The sequence below is a fragment of the Cyprinus carpio genome, chromosome A3 (assembly GCF_018340385.1).
Source record: "Cyprinus carpio isolate SPL01 chromosome A3, ASM1834038v1, whole genome shotgun sequence".
Taxonomy (NCBI): domain Eukaryota; kingdom Metazoa; phylum Chordata; class Actinopteri; order Cypriniformes; family Cyprinidae; genus Cyprinus; species Cyprinus carpio.
Window position 1 is genome coordinate 19,630,564 of NC_056574.1, and position 16,637 is coordinate 19,647,200.

The 16,637-nt window shown below is 35.3% G+C and overlaps 1 protein-coding gene across 1 annotated transcript; it reads right to left on the bottom strand.

The window, feature by feature from the left end:
- LOC109063224 (Golgi SNAP receptor complex member 2-like) lies at positions 1–7,396 on the bottom strand. The gene is made up of 6 exons (XM_019080310.2): positions 7,213–7,396; positions 6,690–6,754; positions 3,471–3,579; positions 1,724–1,856; positions 1,449–1,589; positions 1–698 (listed from the first exon to the last, which is right to left on the bottom strand). The coding sequence occupies exons 1-6, from the start codon at positions 7,239–7,241 to the stop codon at positions 537–539; spliced, it is 639 nt and encodes a 212-aa protein (XP_018935855.1). The 5' UTR covers positions 7,242–7,396; the 3' UTR covers positions 1–536.
- Between the last annotated feature and the right edge of the window lie 9,241 nt (positions 7,397–16,637).

Here is a 16,637-nt window from a genome sequence, read left to right on the forward strand (position 1 = left end):
TGGATGTGGCTATTTGAGTTTATTACACAGACATTTGTATTTAGAGGTTAGAAGCTTTATGAACAATACAGTACACAGCACTGAATAACCAAACATTTATGGTTTGTTGTCCAGAAGGTGGCAATGAAGAGCCAGATAACAGACCTATTCTCTAACCATTACATTTTTATTTAATTGTTTTAATTAATATTTGCTCTAATGCTTCTATAATATAATACAGGCGATAATAAAGGTTTTAGTTCAGTCTGGACTCCAAAATAAAGAGCAGTAAGACAAATTTGCTGCTTATTTCAGAATAAGCGGAGAAGCAAGTTACATAAGGATTCAATGTTTTTAAAAACACATTTCAAGAAAAAAGACTAGAGACACAAAAGGTTTGTGATGTTGAGAGTGGCAGTCATCCTGCAAAGAGGCAGTTCTGTGATTTTTCTTTCAGGACACCTGTGCATTTTTCATAGATTTGATGCATGTGGCATGAAAACCGTAATGATCCACTGACGCGATCGAGCAGCAAGGTCGGCTGAAGCTGGGAGAGTTCAGCTAAGGTATTTAACCACCAGGAACATGACAAAGCAAGTAGCCAGCATTCCAGCCATCATGATGAACTTGTCCTGCGATGCTCGCTTCTCAATGAAACGCATGACTGTGTTCGACAAACCCAACATGTTTGCCACATCCAACATCTTCTTATGGGTACCCTAAAAAAAAAACAGAAGGTGTGGAATGTTACTATGAATCTGCCGCACCAAAATCAAGAATGATTTAATCAGTTAAGCGCCAACATTTAGAATAAGTTCTTACATTTATCTCTTAATTGGAGCTTTGTAGTCTCACGATAAATCACCAAGACAATTCAAACACTTTCATGATATTTAATTCGATATTTAACTAGTTCTCTTTAGCCGCAGCCATCACTGTTACCGGAAATAAATTTACCCAGCGAAGGTCAATCCGGAAGCCGAAAACCCAGAAATGTGAAATTGGCCTATAGTATTTTTTTTTTCTTTGAATACAGTGAGCAACAGATAAGCTTTCATTCACTCCGCATTTTCCCAAAAGCACAGGCGAGGCAGTCTCTCACGCTCGGAGATAATCAGAGGAGCTTCAGGAAGAGCACACACTCCTCCCTGGAAACACACAGTCAGTGTCTATATGTGCATACATAACCTCAATCCAGTGGTGTCATTGTTAGCAAAAACTAAAATGTTTTCCTTAATAGATATAAAGCAGAAATAATATATATTTAATGAAAATGGATAGATCTGTTGTGTCAAGTAATCCTGTCTACATTTCATTTGGCTATCATTAAACTATTATATCAGCCATCAGCACTTTATCAGTCAAGCACTATCTGGAATTTTTAGAAACACCCTGATAAGAGGATGGGAAAAAATTCCCCTTCCTGGTCTATAGTTCAATCCGCCCTGTGTTGTGTGCGTCACACACACCTTAAGCGTGCTCCTCTGGTCTCTCAGGCCACTAAGGATGCTGGAGCCGGAGCCCAGCAGGTCGTCCATTCCTCTGTGAGCGTTTTGTAGACTGCTATTAAACTGCAGGGTTTCATCAATAGGGATGGAGGTGTCTGCATCCTACACATAAAAAACACACAGCACTGTCAGAATCTTGCCTTCTAAGTAGTGTGATGTGTGTTTATAGACTGATGAGTGACAGAGAAAGAGTGGGCAAAAACTATGCAGAAGAATGTGTGTGTGGTCTTACTGACGTTTGTTGTGAAGCTTCGGCTCAAGAGCTCCTCTCTTTCCCTCTCCTGAGCCTCGCGAGCGTAACGTCTGTGCTGGAAGTTCCTCAGGGCTGTCTGAAGATGCTGCACATCATACTTCAACTGATCAACACGCCTACAGAAAAAAAAAACACTGAGTGTGGACCACACAGCAACACACAGGGCTTGCTTGGTAATGCGGAGTTGTAGAAGCTTCGAATAAAACTTTTCACACAACAAAAATTACTCATCAAAATAACGGCTAAAACTGAATTTCGAATAAAACTTTTCACATCTTATTTTACACCAAACAGGACTCAGCAAAAAGGATGATACAAAGACTGTAAAAGAATTTCAGGCCAGTTATTGGAACTAACTCCAGCCATCAATAAACAAAAAAAAAAAACAATTTAATATATATTTTTTCATTCATTATAATAACAATCACACACAAACAAAAAATAAAAATTTAAATTTATTTTTGAAAAATGATAAAACATTATTATTACTAATATTACTATTACACACAAAAAAAAAAAAATTATATAAAAATAATATTTAAAAAATAAAAAAAATTAAAAATACATATATTGATAAATGTAATATTTATTTTTGAAAATTATTTTAAAATATATTGCAAACATAATTATAAAAAAAACAAAAAATAAAAAAACCAAAAAAAATCTAATTTCTTTTTAATTCTAAATAGTTTCAATTATATATAATGCTATTATTTAAAAATACTATTATTTATATTTTAAAATAATGATTATCTAGCTAAAATGCTATTCATTTAATATTTGAAAATAATTTAATATTTTTTATTTTATAAAATCAGAAAAATGCAAAATTGAAAAATGTAGTTAGACAAAATCAATTAAAAAAATAACACTGTTTTGACTAAATACTTAAAAACAGGTAGAGTATTAGAACAGATAAAGATATAACATCTGTTCAAACTTAAAAAACAGGTAGGATAGCTAGAACACACATTGATTTAATAATTCATGTAAATAAGAAAAAGAAAACCCTCTTTTCTTTATATTCAAACTAGGATTCACATTGTTAAACTAATTTAATAATGCTAACCTGAAATGTGAAAAGCCTCTGTTGTTTCTGTATAGCGTGAGTGTTTGAGGTCATTCACACACACGCTGTTATACAGGAATAGTCTGCTCTTTACGATATTCAGTGTTTTGTGAGTGAGTGTAACAGGTGTGTTGGCCTCAGGTGTGTTTGTGCAGTGCTTTAGCCAGGCTTTGCCACACATGGCGGGAATGTTTCACTGGGCACATTCATTTCACTGGTATTTACTACAAGATCAATCCTCCCAGAGCTACTCATGTTCTCACCTCACATTATTCTTCATTGGGCAGAGGCTTTCTTATTCAAAGCTATTTACATTATGTATTTACTACAAGATCAATCCTCCCAGAGCTACTCATGTTCTTATGGGTTATGTCATGGTAGAGAGGCCTGCAGTAGATTATGAATCTCCTGATCTTTGAACCTACAACGTTTAGGCTGCCATCTATCCACTATCCTATAGTCCAGCTTCCACATACTCACATACTGGACTGTGTGTGGTTAATGATTACACATCAAACTGGATTCTAATTTAATCTTCTGACAGGAAGGATGTTTTGCTCTAGTTGGCTATTCTCCAGAAACCAACCTCAGATCAACACAAGGACTGGATCTTTCCATCATTCAAGAAGACACTAGGGGATATTTGTACTGATGCACTCACAGTTTTGCATTTTGCCGGCGGTTTGGCGGCTCTTTACTGGCTAGTATCTCCAGTCGCTCCAGCTGATTAAAGATCTGATCAATTCTTGCTTGAAGTTCATTCTCAAGTACTGCAGGAAAACACAACATCAGAAACATAAGTACACAAACAGCAATCAAATCAAGAACATCACAAAATCCTTAAACTAAAATTCAAGATTTATTAATGGTTTTGAAAGAAGTCTCTTATGCCCAAAAGGCTGCATTTATTTGATCATGAAAACAGTAATATTGTGATTTTTTTTAACATTTTAAAACTACTGTTTTCTATTTTAATACATTTTACAATCTAATTTATTCCTGTGAAGGTAAAGCTGAATTTTCAGCATCATTACTCCAGTCTTCAGTGTCATATGATGATTTACTGCTCAAGAAACATTTCTTACCATGTTGAAAATAGTTCAGCTTTACATCAAATTACGCATACTTGCTGAATGAAACATATTTAATTTCTTAAAAAACAAAATCTTTTGAATGACTTTGTACATACACATACATAAAAAAAACTGTCCCTCCTCCCTGTCCTTCCTGCCGTGGCACCAGCCCGGCTCTCTGCATAAGCTCCACCTCTACTGAACAATCAGCTGGTCAGTGGCACCACGATGACTCTGCCTGCTGCTCGAAGCAGATCGGTGGGAGCCGGTTTACATGCGGTTTTACATCTAGATTATCCGATCACGAGTGGAAAATACCGGGGTAAATGGGGCGACATGATTACTGAAACTACATTAGGAGGTCATGGAAAACATGTAGTGGATGTCATGGAGGTCACGTCACCACACAAATTGTTAATCGGTACACACATGTAAATTAGATTGGGGTTTCCCAAAAGCACTGTAGGCCTAAATAGATTAACCACGGGCACAGATGGTCTCTACAAACTAATTAGGCTTATGATGCTTTGGGGAAATACAACACTGCACCGGATATATGTCAAATTATTATGGTGTTATTCTGGTGTTATCTGGTGCACTTTCTTAGTTCTTTTAATATGTTGCAAAAGAATAAATGTGAATTTATACAGTGATTAAATATCAACAAAAAGCTGAGAGTAAGATAGTCTTGTAATTACATTCATTCTAATTATGAGAATTGGTTTGTTCATTGTATTTAAGTTTATTGCTATATCAGCTTCACAGACTGTGTAATGGCAGATCCTCATTTAACAAAAACAATACAAACATTTTATAAAATTCAACTTAGAAAAAAACGACTTAATTTTATATATAAATAATAACTAGGGGTGTAACGATTCATCGATATGGATCGATACATCGATACGATGTCTGACGATACGATGCATCGATGCCACACATAAAATATCGATATCTGTAGTATAAATAGGCACCTTATTTGGCACTGTCCACATTTTCACATAATGTCCTATGAATTACCGCCAACGCGTGCATTCTCGCTCAAACTCATGTATCAGGACTCAATATAAGGACTGCCCTTGCCCGAAGGCACAAGGTGAAGCATGAAAGACGCTCGGGATTGTTGGTGGAACAGTCGAGCGCTGTGTGAGAAGTTTTCAGCGCACACATCTGAAGCGTGCGCACGCACATTGACAGCCGCGTCTAGACCGCGTGAATACTAAATCGAGCTCTCTCTTCCGCTTTTTTGTGCATGGATGAATAAATACAGACAGAATTAAATCAAAATGCGCATTTTGACGAATATCCTAGTAAACACATTCATTAGGCATATGTCTTAACGTAAACAGTTGAGAAAGAAAAGGCGTGTGTATCAGTATATTAAATCCGTGCTTCGTTCTTAAAGTGAAAGCAAACTAATAATAAATCCAAAAATGTCAAAGAAAAATAACCGTTATAACATCAGAAATGATTCATCTATATTTAATTTATAGAGTGAAGACTGTGCAGTTATTTTACATTTGATTAGCCTTTTACATTTCTGTAGGTACCTGAAAATTTATTTTTGACTCAGCTGAAAAAAACTGAAAAGCGCTGTTTATTGAACTTGTGTCTTTGTTGTATTGTAGTTATTTTCTCCTATTGCTTGTAATTTGGTTATCTGTAGAAAATATTTTTAGCCCTGAGCCCATAGTTGCAGCCAGAATTGTTTTTCCAATTGTTTATTTTCTTTATTATTTAAAAAAATGTGTAGTTGTGAATGACCCAACTGAGGTACAGAATGTAAAATTTTCAGATAAATGTTCTTGTTAAATATTTTGGTTGCATTTGTGTTAATAAAAATGTAGATGGTTGTTTAAAATAGATATAAAATATCAAAATATCGATATATCGATCGATATACTCCTGTATCGAATCGAATCGTAATCGTATCGTAAAATTCGGTAGGTATCGGAAAATATCGTATCGCTGGGTATGAGAATCGATATCATATCGTATCGTGACGAACCATCCGATTTACACCCCTAATAATAACTATATAAAAGATTCTTAAATTGTACTTTCTGGGTCCCTCTTACAAAACAAGCCCTTCAAAGTTTGCCCTATTTAAAATCATTGTTTCATGACATTAAAAAATTAGGCAGAGCAAAAATTTACGTTTTATGGTCAATGTAGTGCTAAAATATTGACATTTTGGTGGTTCTACACACTTCATTAAACACTCATGAGTCAGTCTGATGTGACCTACATGACACCTTGCACACACAACTTGGTCATGTCTGGATTTAAATGTCAAATTAATTATTTTGGATAATGCTTTTCACAACACAAATTGTTTCAAAGCAGCTTTACAGAAAATCACAACATTACCGTTTATAATATCTTAATATCTTCATGCCTTAGAGTTGCATTTAGCAGATTAGAGCTGGAGAGATTAAATAGTTTACATTCTGCAATGATATTCAGATTTTGTATAACATATCTATACATGAGTGTACTGTAAGTATCTGGTAGATACCACAGGATTTATTTCAACTAATTTGTTATTTTGACACTCTTCCCATTCTGCTTGCCATTTATCTAGTACATAGTCAACTCAGGCAAAAACTACTAATTTGGAATAATGAAGCCACATTTGGATGATGTTCATATTCATAAACCACACCGCCCAGCTCTAATTGTCATTATGCTTTGGAGTATATGTCCTATTTGTATCCTCTCGTCTCTGTGGGATTGAAGATCTGTATTCACTCTCCCTCATACACACACACACACACACACACACACACACACACACACACACTTACAGTGGACTGATTGTCGGTCTGTTGTCTCCAGTCGTCCCATCTGAGACTGAACCTCCTGAATTTGTCTGAAAGTTAAAGACATGGATGAGTGAGAAAAGAGAGGGGGTTAAATACACTGTACATTATTGAAGTCATTATTCACTGAGTGAATGGGCCCTTCAGGTTAACCACACTACAGGTACACTGTCAGAGAGATAACAGCATCATACAAGCTCTACCTTACTGACAGTACAACCACACTTTTGGTGCACTAAACAGGTGACAGACCTAATGAAGCATAATATCAACCTTACTGAAAATCATAAACTAACTGCATAGAGAAACCTACATCATCTTCAATTCACAGATGCTGTCAGACCAAAGCAGCTTATATTGTATTTCCATACAACAGATTTCAAAGAGTATTTTATTTGTTACATGTTATATCGAACGCATGAAAACGTTCAGCATTTGATATCAGAGCATTTAATAGTTCTGTTTGCTGGTAAGCCAGCTAAACCAGCAGCAGTATGAACAAACTCACTTATTGGTCTGATGGTAAAGCGTCTCCATCTTCAGTGACGGTTAAAGACGCCACCAAAACACAGTAACCAAAAAAAAAAAAAAAAAAGGCCTGTAAACGAAAGGTATGCACAGTTTTATTTCCTCCGTGTCGTTTAGTTTCACATAGAGCTGTCAAGCATACACATCATCAGGAAAAAGGACCTTTTTTAGGCGCCCTCTCCGCCTGACTAAAAACACCCCGTTAGAAAGAACAGCGCCAGCAGTGGCGGGTGGTGTTCAACATTACCTATTTGATTTTAGTTAGTTAGTTAGTTAGTTAGTTAGTTAGTTAGTTAATATGGTATTCAACATTACTTATCTTATCTTTATCTTATTTTTTTAAGTAGTTAGTTACAGTAAGGTACAACAGACAGAGGTAAAAATACATTCAGTACAGTAATATAAATGAAAGAAAACACATAACCAGTGAGAGAGACTAATAATTAAAGAAATAAGTGTAAAGATTTGCATCTAGATACAAACTTAATGGCTTTCTTATTATCGGAAAATAAAGAATAAAAAAAAAACAAAAAAAAAAAAAACCAAAATGTAATGAAGCCTAATGTTAGCCTAACATTATTATTATTTTATTATTATTATTTATTATTATTATTATATTATTAGTTTTCATTTATTTATTTATTTATTTATTGTATTGTTTTTATTTATTTGTATTTTTTTTTTTTTTTTTTTTTGGTTTGTTGGGTGACATAGTAAAAAGTGGGTGCTCTAAAAGCCAAATGTGGTGAAAGAGCCTTTATAGTCTATAAGGACTACATCTGTGACTGTGAATAAATGTTGACAAAAAAATGTTTACCAGTACAATGAGACTAAAAGCCAAATGTGGTGAAAGAGCCTTTATGCTTAAACCTTAAAGGGGTCATATGATGCAATTTCAAGTTGTCCTTTCTCTTTGGAGTGTTACAAGCTGTTCGTGAATAGATAAGATCCCTGAAGTTGCAAAGACTAAAGTCTCAAACCAAGGCTGTTTCTATAAATTGGGACAATTCCAACTTTGCAAGGACAGTCTGGCACTTCTGACTCACAGCCTGTAAGTACTTTTACATATTGAATTTGCCACTGATGATTCAAATGTGAGTTTTGAGCAGTGTAGAGTCGCGCTTGTTGTTTGTTGTTTCTCCAATCACAAATGCAGACATGGTTTTATGTTTACGCAGCACAATACGCAACGTAACGTGTAAAAAGACAGTATAAGTCATTATAATCAGTAATTATGTCCCTACTGGATGCAACAAATGGCTCTTTTGTAATGGGCTTTATTGGTTTTGTCTCGTCGCGCTGGTGTTCTGACCTGGACACACATCACAGTATGACAAGGGCTGTAACATTTCCGTCACGCGCTTGAGGGATTCGGCCAATCACAACGCACTGGATAGCTGGTGTTTTCAAAAAAGGAATAGTTGAATAAAAAGCAAAAAAAAAAAAAAAAAAAGACTTGTATTATTTTGTGTTTGGCTGAGGTCCATAAAATTTTATCCCCATGAAAAAATGCTTCCCTGTATTTTGGTGGAAACTATAATTATAGGGTTAACTTTTTGTAAGGAAGATCTGAATGTTTAGTTAAGAATGTGAATAGCGATTAGTAACAAGCTTTAATCTTAAATAATGTGAATTAAGTTATTTTCCCCATATGATCTCTACATTCAGAAATCTGTTCCATAAAGCCTTTTAAATGACAGCTATTAATGTAAACCTCATTCCCATTCATCATTTATGTGAAACATGAATCATGCAGCAATTGTAGTTTTATGAAAGCAAATACCATCATTCTTATAGTATGGTTACAGCTTGAGGCCTGGGGGAAGGTGTGTCAACTTTCATCCCTTGATGGAGCGTCAGTGACAGGAAGAACATAATGACAAAACTTCTTGGGGCTAGATTTTGTCAACTCTTTTCACTCGTCCTGGCCTTGTCTAATTATGTTGGTTTCCGCAGCCTTGTATCAGAACAGACCAGTCTGATCTGGTGCCTCCCATGCCTGGAGACACAGACACAAAAATAATGATATCAAAATTTCCAAAAGGGAGACAGACAGATAAGGTGGTTGTTTGTTGACCTGTTCATCACAGTTTGAAGCGAATGAGTGGATGAATGTGACATTGATTTCGGCATGTTGGGTTTTTTTGCCCTGTGGTTAAACCTCAGCAATGTCATCACTGAATTCTCCAGAGACAGGTCTGTGTGTGAGTATGTGTAAAGAATAAGACATGACAGTTTCATACAAAATAAAACAGTTGGATTATTCATGTTTATACCCTTTTTATAAACTGTGCGGTAAGTGTTTTTATTAAAAGGCATACCTGACATTCTTAAATATGCACAGCTCAAGCTCAGGTACTTAAACCTATAACTTTTGACATTTAAATTGATTACTTTTTATTTACACACTGGCAGTAAGATTGACATGATGCCTAACATGAAGCTTAAAAAGGTGGAAATAAATCAAAAGGATGTCTGTTATAGAATCAGCTTATATCAGAGTGTCAATTTGAGGTCATTTAGATTTATTTGGTTTTGCAATATGTAAATAATCTGTCCAAAAAAACAACAACAACAAAAAAAAATGCTGGTATCTGTGTGTTAGTGTGTGTCTGTGTTTTGCTAGTTACTTCATACTTCATAAAAAGTTATAATTATAAGTGGGAACCACTGGATTTTTTTAAGCCCAGAGTTTTTAAATTGGGCGGTATGTCTGTGAAAAAACATCTAACTTCTTTTAAAATTTACAATAAAGCTATTTAAGTTGCATGTACCAAATAATATTGGACAACTATGATAAAATATATAAATTGAAATTTACAGCAACTTCATAAATTGCATAAAAACAGCAATTCCCCACCTTCTTTATTCCTTATTATCTTGTTTTTTCATTTTATGCAGAAAATGTACATCAAAATATCTTGCTCCGAAGTTATTTTAACGCAATTACACCGCAATTATGACTTCCCAATTCAATAATACAAACTTCCCAGGCAGACTTGAACGTGTCATTATCTCCTCATAATGTTGTGGTGAAAGAAAAACAATTAATTCCATCTTTAAATTAATTCCATCTTTAAAAATTGTGAACTTAATATTTTTCTAGTACATCTAGACATTTATAATGTGGACATTAAAATGTACTGCATAGCAGGAATGACCCAGTCAGTTTGATCCCAGTCATTCTTCTGCGGTCAGGTGTGTAATTATAGGTGTCTGTATGTGTTCATTAATGTCTGTGTGTGTATGTGTATGTGTGTGTGTGTGTGTTTATGTGCTACTCAAGATCATTTTGACTGGTGTTGATGTTCCCCCCGCCAAACTATTAGTGTGGTGGCTGAGACGGGCAGGTCTGAATGGAGAACGAATATTGGTTGATGTCTGTCTCTCCAGGCTAACTTTCTGAAACAGTGCCCCTTTTTAACTCCCGTCTACCCTCCATCCAGCTCGCCCCCAGCACTGTCTCTCTTCATGCTCCTTCTTGCTCTTCACACACTCCATCCTTACTGTCATAACACCTCCCGAGGCCAAGAGGGATATTCAGGGAGGGAGACTTTCACAGGAGTAAGCAGACAGGAGTCATGAGTAATGGAAGTGAGGAGATTATTCTGGGAAGAGAAAGTTGATAGAGAGCAATGAAGCCGGTTGATGTTTTCGATCATATTTTCTAAGGTTGGTTACACGTGTCAAAGCAATCTGTCCTCCAGCAACAAAGCATCATTCAACCTTCTGCCGTCACACACACATAGGCACAAACTCACACAGCTGCGAACCTGAGGCAGGGGTTTTTGTCATGTGCCGATGATTTGATTTGTCCCTGATGATCTGTTTTACTAAGAAATTAATAGAAATGCTAAAAAAGTGTGTTAATTGTTATTTTTTCAGTCTTAGCTACCATAGCAACAACTCTATTGATCGGTGGTGGTAATATATATACAGCACGAGGTGTTTTTGTGTCTATTTCATGCATAAAAAGAAAATAATATGTTATTAAGTCACTTGAGTTTAATGTTTGGTGGAAAGAGCAGTCTTTTATCTTGACAGCAGGTGAAGGTGGCAATCTATGATGTCATGATGAAGAAGATCACGAATGGTGCTGAAATCGCTCCGGGGTGGAAATGTTTGGATGCCAGATGTCTGTTTTCTCATTCATTATTGTTTTCTGAGCTTTCTTTATTTTGAGGAGAAGAATAAAGCACTTGTGTTTCAGATGATGATAAGTTACTGAGAACTAATAAAAACCTGTCAGGCTTTGTGATTTTGCCTCTGTGTTTGTAAGTGGATTCTTCAACTGTGGGCACACTCAAATAAATATTTATGCCTAGATTTAAGATTTATATATTTGAAATGCATATTAAATTTCTATCCATTTGGATTACACAGTTTTACGATATACTTAGTAAACTTAATGTGATGCATAGGCCTATTTTTCAGTGATAAATAGGATACTGTAAATGAAAAGATTTCAAACTGAATGTGTTTTAAGTTTCAGTCTCACACATTTTAACTAAATGAACATTACTTGTTCCACAGCTAGCCATACTGTACCCATGAATTAACTGAATTTGGGGGAACTGGCACCCTGACTGAACCTGGTTTCTCCCAAGGTTTTTTTCTCCATTTTTGTCACTGATGGAGTTTTGGTTTCTTGCCACTGTCACCTTTGGCTTGTTTAGTTGGGGACTCTTGACTGATTGCACAGACACTATTGGAAGAAAGCTGAACTGGATGATGACATCATTGAATCATCAATGAACGGACTTTAGCTGGAAAAATTACGCTGTTATTGTCTTCTTGCATAACTGACAAACTATTTTCCAGATTTATACCGATTTTAAGCAATTTTAATAAATGCATTATGAAAATATATTTTAAAATAAAATCAAATAGATATACAAATAGTTCATTAATAAACTATGCCATGATTTTTTTAATTTTTTTATTTTGCTGTTGTTATTATTATTATTATTATATTTTATTTTACCTTAAACTGTGTAATCCAAATGGATGAACATTTTATATGTAAATCAACTACATCAATCTTAAATTTAGGCCTCCTTTTTTATTTATTTATTTATTATATTTTTACTTTTTTAGTGTTTTAGTGTTTATTTCACCTTCCCTCAAACTTTGTAGCGAAATCATCTGCCTCCATATCTCTTACACTCTGTCTGAGTCTGTACAGCTTGAGGAACTGTCAGGCTTTGTGATTTTGCCTCTGTGTTTGTAAGTGGATTCTTCAACTGTGGGCACACTCAAATAAAAATTACGCTGTTATTGTCTTCTTGCATAACTGACAAACTATTTTCCAGATTTATACCGATTTTAAGCAATTTTAATAAATGCATTATGAAAATATATTTTTAAATAAAATCAAATAGATATACAAATAGTTCATTAATAAACTATGCCATGATTTTTTTAATAATTTTTTATTTTGCTGTTGTTATTATTATTATTATTATATTTTATTTTACCTTAAACTGTGTAATCCAAATGGATGAACATTTTATATGTAAATCAACTACATCAATCTTAAATTTAGGCCTCCTTTTTTATTTATTTATTTATTATTATTTTTACTTTTTTAGTGTTTTAGTGTTTATTTCACCTTCCCTCAAACTTTGTATCGAAATCATCTGCCTCCATATCTCTTACACTCTGTCTGAGTCTGTACAGCTTGAGGAACTTGCAGCTGTGGGTAATGAATAAACACACGCACACACACACACACACACACACACACACACACACACACACACACACACACACACACACACACACACACACACACACACACACACACACACACACACACACACACAAACAAACAGACCTCTGGTCATACCACCTGTGAGAGGAGCACCTTTGCCCCTCCAGCACATACTGAAGATGAACATGTCACCCATTCCCTCTGTCTCTATATTATAAACATAAACAATAACACAGATCTATGATGAAACAAACATACCTTTCTGACAACTTTCAAGTTAAAAAGGTTACATCACAATAGTCTATCACTATTAAACGTTCACAGTGCACATCACCAAAACCTGTATGTTTGTTTATTAAATAGTTTGACTAATTACTTTTAGCTACAAATAGATGTGTTTAACTCTCAGCACCATTTAAATAGAAATACAGATTCTGCTTTGGTTTACCACTTAAAAGACTAAAGGCCTATTCATATTAACAACGATAACTATAATGATAACTACATTAGCGCTCTCACCAACTGACAATAACCTTCTGTTTATTATAAACATGCACTGCACTTGTGACCAGCCAAAATAAGTACATTTGATCATAATTAATGCAGCATTTTGTATTTCTGTCAAATTCAAGTCTTAGTGGTTTTTATGAGTTTAAAGGGATACTCCAACCCCAAAATGAAAATTTTGTCATTAATCACTTACCCCCATGTCGTTCCAAACCCGTAAAAGCTTTGTTCATCATTGGAACACAATTTAAGATATTTTGGATAAAAAACTGGGAGGCTTGTGACTGTCCCATAAACTGCCAAGTAAATTACAGTGTCAAGGTCCAGAAAAGTATGAAAGACATCGTCAGAATAGTCCATCTGCCATCAGTGACCGTAACGTTATGAAGTGACGAGAAAACTTTTTGTACACGAAGAAAACAAATTTGAATCACTGATGGCAGATGGACTATTCTGACGATGTCTTTCATACTTTTCTGGACCTCGACAGTGTAATTTACTTGGCAGTCAATGGGACAGTCAAAAGCCTCCCGGTTTTCATACAAAATATCTTAAATTGTGTTCAGAAAATGAACGAAGCTTTTACGGGTTTGGAACGACATGGGGGAAAGTGATTAATGACAAAATTTTCATTTTGGGGTGGAGTATCCCTTTAAAGGACTGTTCATAAACAACATGTTTTTGCATTCCACTGCACCACTTTTCCATTGTATTTCTAAGTAAACGTGAGCTGGATATGTTTGACTGTTGTTCTAGTGTCTTTTGCAGTGTCTCACACACAACACAGAGCTCTAATCACATAAGATGTTTAGGTGAAAACATGTAATTTGTGTGTGTATGAAACTTTGAATGTTGATGTGAACAGATGAAGAGTGCCTCCTATCTGTCGTTATCTTCTGTACACTTGATGATTAGTCTGGGAAACTCTTGTTTTCTCTACTAATAGATGTCATGTCCGAGACTGGATCTGATTGCACAGGTACTGAATATGATGCTGTGTAATTTTTAGTTAAATCTTTGGTTGTACACAGTATCCCAGTGCTCTTAAAACAGTGTATTATATGTGCGGAATGAATGTTATGCTGGGTGTCTTTGGGTTTTAACCCAGCAGGTGTCTCTTTAACACTATGCCAAGGCTCATGGGAAATCCTTCTTCACAATTTTCCCAGCCCTCAGCCACCCAGTCAGGATCGTGAGGAAATGAAACTCTGTTAAGTAGTGAGAGATGCAAGGCCGAAAAACACAATGAATAAAGGATAGGTTGAGAAAGGTGTCACTTTTTCATCAGAACATTTGTCCTTATGGCCTTTGTAGAAGAAATCACACACTTAAGCTACTTAAAGTGTACATGTGTGTGAGAAAGAGAGAGCCTGTGTCTGTAGATGTGTCTGTGTCTGTGCTGATGTCTGTGCTGATGAACTCTAGCATCTAGATTTGCCCTTGAATCTATTTCTTCAATGACCAAGCAAATTAGTGACTTCTCACAAAAGAGACATTCAAAGAGACAAGTTCCTCATCATTCACTTACTCCTCGCTCACTCACTCACACAACTTCTGATGAAACAGAAGCAGCAACAGATCTTTTCATCCGTATTGAGCCGTACATCCATGTGAAATAGACTATTAAAAAATACTGTTAAATACTGGATCCAAGATTGAGGTTGACTGTAAGAAAAAGGCGGGGTTTAAGCAGACTAAATGATTGGAGAAGTCTGGCATGAGTAAAAGACGCTTGTAAGTTCACTGGAACATCAAGTAATGACATTTAGATTAAAAATTAAAGGCTCATTATTTAAATTAAATATATGCATTGACAAACTGTTCAAAATAAAAGATAAGGTAAGTTTTAATTCCATGCCGTCTTTAACTCACTCACAGCACAACTGTAGGAAGGATGCAGGTAATCACAGCCACGCTGATTTTCAGACCAACAGCAAAATTGTGACAGCAACATTTCATTAAAAATAATTCAGTATTGAGTAACTTACATTTAGACCCAATATTACCAGTTACTCTGTGTATTTTTTTTTATCACCAAACGAAATAATTCCCTGTTTCCTTCTTTAATGAATCAGTCTTTTGAACGAATTAGTAGAGTGAGTGATTCAAATGATTCACTCATAAAGACAGTCATTTGTCATCACCTACTGGCGTAACTATGACAGAAAAAGTAAAATCTCCACCACTAGAACACACAGACTGTCTGACGCTCTGTCTGAAACGTGCAAACCCTGACAGGCAACAAGATGGTATATCACTCATAAAAACACTGAAAAGACCCAGTGCTGTTGGACTGTACAGCTTATTAGCGCTCTTTGAAAGCCACTGTTGTATCTCCCTCTATAGGGACTGGATATTAAATTAAATCTTTACCTTAAAACAGATACAGTACCCATAATTATAGACAGCTGGACAAATGAAAAAAGTACAGAGAGATGGATGGATGAAGGGATGGATGGACCTATGAAGATATGCACTCAGCTTGTCATAGCTCCAGGCATTGTGATGTGGGTTGAGCAATAACATTACTCATTTCACATTCCAAATTCTTACCCTGTGTCATCGTCCACCTCTCTCTCTCTCTCTCTCTCTCTCTCTCTCTCTCTCTCTATCTCTCTCTCCCTCACTCACTCACAGAATCTTTTCAGACAATGCCTTTTCATTACATTTCTCCTTATCTTTTCAAATAAAACACTGTCTCCTGCAACGCTCTTCTTTTGTGTTTTTTTTTTTTTGCATTTCATGTGGTGGTCTTGTAGGGTTCATAGCAAAACATAAGGTAACAAATTCATAGAAATGTGTTCTTGCTCAAGGCTAAGGAGCTAAGCATCAGTTTGTTCCAATAGGTAACACATAAACCAGTAATCAACATTTGCTAAGCAAGGACATTTGCTAAGCAACAGAAATTAATATTTATGAAAATATACACTATACATGACCTACTTACTCTCTTAAAAATATAGGTTCTCTATTTGCATCTATGGTTCCATGACGCACCTTTAACATCCACTAGAAACTTTTCACTCTAAATAAAGTTGTTGTTGTTTTTTATAGTGAAAAACATTATTTATATGATTAAATAGTTATTTATACTTAGAGTAAAATGGTTCTTGAAAATACACTGAAACTGTTCGCTGACAATTTCTTTGGGATACACGAAAATGGTTCTGTGATAGCATACTGAA